The following is a 4392-nucleotide window of genomic DNA, read 5'->3' as shown; positions in this document are numbered from 1 at the left end:
TAAAACTTGCAACAAAGGAAATGTGAAATCCTGTAAGATGCACAACTCCCACTGTCTATCAAGGGGCATTCATTTTCTCCTTCTGCTTCTGACTTTCAAAATTTACAAGCTAATTTTGTTTGCTTGATGTCCACTCTAATGCCAGATGTCCACTCTATCTCAGATAATTGGCATCTGGGTCTCTTACCTACACAAACTTGTTACTGAAAAGCCCTTGGTTTTGAAGTTAGTGGATAGCGGAAATATCATTTCACACTCTAAGCCCGAGTCTGATTTGAAATTGGGTCGATTTCATGCAGGGTCTGTGGAATTCTCCCAGACTGTTGGCCTGTTTCCCACTTTGCACGCCTAGGCAGACTTCGGGACAGAATTACGCTTCTCTAGGTATTTGCTTGCACAAGAGTTTACTGAAACGGTCGCCATTGTGCAAACTCTGTCTTTCCAACGTTAACCAACGTTAAAGTTAAGCCCAAGGAGATGCACCAACGCGTTACGCCGAACTTGCACATTCCTGCAGCGGCTCTCTGCGATGGCCTGCGAACTCCCTCGCAGCCACTCCCGGCCTCCGCGGCGTGGTCTTCCCCTCCCGCCACATTGCCGCCAGTGAGTCGTCAGACGTTCCTTCTCCAGTGCCCCTCCCTCCGCCCGCCGGCCCTTTCCCAGCCTCCTCGGGTTCCTCCCAACCTGCCCCGCGCAGGCTGCGGATGTGCCGTCAGCCGTCGCCCCTCCCCCTCTCCCGGACCTAGAGCGCCGCTCCGCCCCGCCCCCCGCGCAGGCAGCCGTCCCCTACATCCGGGTACCGACTCCAGCCGCCCAGACTCTGGCACTATGGTCATGGCGGAGGGGACGGCAGTGCTGAGGCGGAACAGGCCGGGCACCAAGGCTCAGGTACTATCTCTGCACCTCTGGTGAAGGGGAGAGGGGACTCTTGGTGCCGAGCTGCGCCGCACCTGGAAGGTGGATCCCTCTGCGAGGAGGTTGGGCCGGGGCGACAGGCGGGCGGGCAGGAGCACTGGTGCCCGGCCTGCTCTTCCGGAGCCTCAGCCCCTCGGTTTGGCTGAGGCGGCGGCGGCCCGCGAGGCCTGCGGAGCTCCGATTGGACGGTGGGCGTGAGGGGCGCGTGGGGGCCGCCGAGGCCCCGGGCTGGGAGCCTGTCAGCAGTGACTGCTTGTTCTTGCTTCTCCTCTGATCCCCAGTGACCAGCTTCGGGGAGGGGCGCGGCCGGCCGGGTGGAGACCCCCGGGGTTCTGTGAGTGTCGGGGCAGCCAGGGTGGGAGGGGTGTAAACAACAGCCTACCTCGTCCTGGTTTCCATTTCCTACCTGGCCTGTGACGTGCCCGACTTCTGCCATCCAGCTTGTCTAGCCGGATCCGGGAGTGGATAATTTACTTTATCCTCCTCCTCCTGCTGTATGCCTTTGACCACTTCTCTCCGTAGCTGTTCTCTGGTCCAGCAAGTTTTCATCATCAGGCTGGGACTTGTTCGATGCCATTCCTTGTGAATTTCCTTGTTACTATATGTGAAGCATAGGGAATGAACTTACTATAATTTTATCACCTTTTAGTAGGGCAGTACTTGGGGTGAATTGGTGCTTATTTCAGTATTGATTCTTGGGATTTGCGAAAGACGGGATGCTTCACATTCTTAAAAAAATCAAATAGACCTCATCTGATTAATCTGCCAGGTAAAATGCCTTGCGATTGAGTACAGACTCCAAAATCGGAGGAGATATGTTAAAAATGTAATTTTAAAGAAAAAGAGACGGAGGGGGAGGAAACCAGAAGCAACCGTAGAGCTATGACAGTATGCCAGAGAATACATTTTAATATCTTGCACAGAATTTTGGAAAGGGCGTTCTTTCAAAGGGAACTTTTAGATCCAGACAGCTTCCTAGATGCTTGTTACAGAAAAGGAAACTGAAGCCCAGAGATTAGACTGCATTTGCTCAAGGTTGCACAGTCTCCAGATTCGATTCTTAGTTCATTAGTGACCTTTTCTTTTTAACAAGTTGCTTCTAGTACTGAATTTTAGAGTTTAGTTGGGAAGCCTTTTTTTATAAAGTCACATATGTCAGTTCTACTGGCAATTTTGTGGTCATACTACTTGGAATTTATATATTATTTATGCTTTTACTGTTTCTAAACTTTCTTTCTTTATAAATGATCTTTTCTCAGATACCTTTAATTCTTTTTCTGTGGCAGCATTATTTCTGATTCTTTTAAATGATCAACTTTTATGTTTTTAAATTCAGAAATGGACTTTTGTACTCATTCTGAGAATCATCCATTTTTACTTATTCAGAAGTTCTTAATTTTGAAAGGTTAGAGAATCATAGATTTCAACTCAATATTGTAACACACCTGTTTGCTGTGTTGTTATGAGTAAGTCACCTACAAGAAAACTCCTTTGCTTTTTTCCAGATTGTCATAGATCAAGGTTGTTAAATAAAATGTATTAGAAAAGGTTAAGATTTTTTTTAAAAAGGACTATTTAAGCAGCATTCTGTCATATCCCTTGTCTATCACATTAATTTCCTTCAGTGAAAGGGGTCTATTCTAAAATGATTTATTTAGAACTATAATAGAGTAGGTAGAGTATCTTCCTCCTTTTTTTCTTAAATTGGTTAGATTGGGTTATAAGCACAAAGTTGGTTTTCAGTAAACGTTTAACTGAATTAGATGCGAATGTTCATTAGGCTGGATTTTTGGCTCCTGTTTTTTGTTTTTTTTTTAATATTTATTTGGTTGTGCCAGGTGTTAGTTGTGGCAGGCAACCTCCTTAGTTGTGGTTCGCTGGCTCCTTAGTTGTGGCATGTGAATTCTTAGTTACGGCATGCATGTGGGATCTAGTTCCCTGACCAGGGATTGAACCCAGGCCCCCTGCACTGGGAGCACAGAGTCTTAACCAGTGTGCCACCAGGGAAGTCCCTTGGCTCCTCTTTTAAGTGTTTAAAGTATATCACAGTTATGATGAGGCAAAGCATTTAATTTCCAATTAACTTTTTTACATCTTTTCTGTGTACCACTATATGTGTTTTCTAATATTTTAAAAACAAAATATTCTACAAACTATCTTTTCTTTTTTTTTTTAAACGAAAGAATAGGCAAAGCGTATTGATAGAAACAGTTTTCACTACAAATCAGAAAGGAAGAATTTAAAAACTACTTTCTGGTGATATGTTGATGATGTCTAGGAAAAGACATCCTAGAACAATTTCCAGAAAGTTGTTTTTATTTCTTGACATTTTAAAATAAAGTTCATTTTCATTCAGATAAGGCAACTATTAAAAAAAAGATATGAAATGCTTAAGACACTTTAAAAGGTATACCATACCCATCATCTACTCTAAGAACTAGGACACTACTAATATAGTTAAATCCCTCTGTATTGTGATATTCTGTCTTCTGCCCACTCCCAGCCAGTAATGGTGATTATCATTCCTTTTTTTTCCTTTAAAACTTGTATTATAGATGCATTATATTCATAAGTATGTTTTGCACTTTCTTAAACTTTTATTCATGTGGTATCATGCACTGTATTCTGCAGTTTGCTCCAATTTTTGCTTATGGCCTTTGGAGACTTAATCCATGTTGATCGATACAGGGTTATGGATTGTTGGTTTACTACTACCTTTTCTCAGACATTTATTGAGTACCTACAATGCGTTGGACATTGCGCACCTACAAGGGATATATTTCATCAGTCAGATGGAAAGGTTCTTAACCACTTAGGGGAACGTCTATGAACTGAACTATCTGTAGAGAAATTCAGAACCAGTGCAAAGTGATCCACAGAAATATTCCCCTTAAGAGAAGGTTGTTCTATTTAGATGACTACTTTTTGATGGAGCTCATATTTTGATTTAGAAATTTAAAACACCATTTGGAATTAGAATTATAATTTATAATGTCTGTCTTAAATAATATTTATGGAGTAGTAACTACTACTAACTCTAGCTATTCTCTTTGGGTGAAAACTGATTCAGTTTTTTACTGCCTGGAGATTGTTTTTTTTGCAGTTTAACATTTAGAAAAATATTTAACTATCATAAACAAAAAAGTGATAGGCTTATCAATTAAGTAATACATGAGAGGTTTATGGGAGCCATATTTGAGGGATTTGTGACTGAAAAAAGTATAGCTTATAGTTCAATTAAATAAAATCTTGGTGTTCATTTAAAACATTGAATAAAATTCCTTTAACTTATTCACTAATAATCACATTGTTTACTGTATGAGGGCTTTTCTTCTCTGGTATAACTTCGGATCTTTATTAAGAATTGAAATTAATCATAATAGTATTGCATCTTCTTTGTAACTTTGTACGTGCTTTAATCATGAAATTTTTTTTATAGGATTTCTATAATTGGCCTGATGAATCCTTTGATGAAAT

At 41.7% G+C, this 4392-nt stretch overlaps 1 protein-coding gene across 1 annotated transcript in view; it reads left to right on the top strand.

Moving 5' to 3' along the window:
• Positions 1-790: 790 nt before the first annotated feature.
• Positions 791-4392, top strand: part of MOB4 (MOB family member 4, phocein) — a 27708-nt gene continuing 24106 nt past the window's right edge. The window contains exon 1 of the mRNA XM_007465695.1: positions 791-888. Within this exon, the coding sequence (XP_007465757.1) occupies positions 829-888 (60 nt within the window). The 5' untranslated portion in view covers positions 791-828. The remainder of the gene's footprint in view (positions 889-4392) is intronic.

The sequence above is a fragment of the Lipotes vexillifer genome, unplaced genomic scaffold (assembly GCF_000442215.2).
Source record: "Lipotes vexillifer unplaced genomic scaffold, Lipotes_vexillifer_v1.1 scaffold113, whole genome shotgun sequence".
Lineage (NCBI taxonomy): Eukaryota > Metazoa > Chordata > Mammalia > Artiodactyla > Lipotidae > Lipotes > Lipotes vexillifer.
Note: the sequence above shows the minus strand (reverse complement) of the source record. Positions and strands in the feature narration are given on the sequence as shown.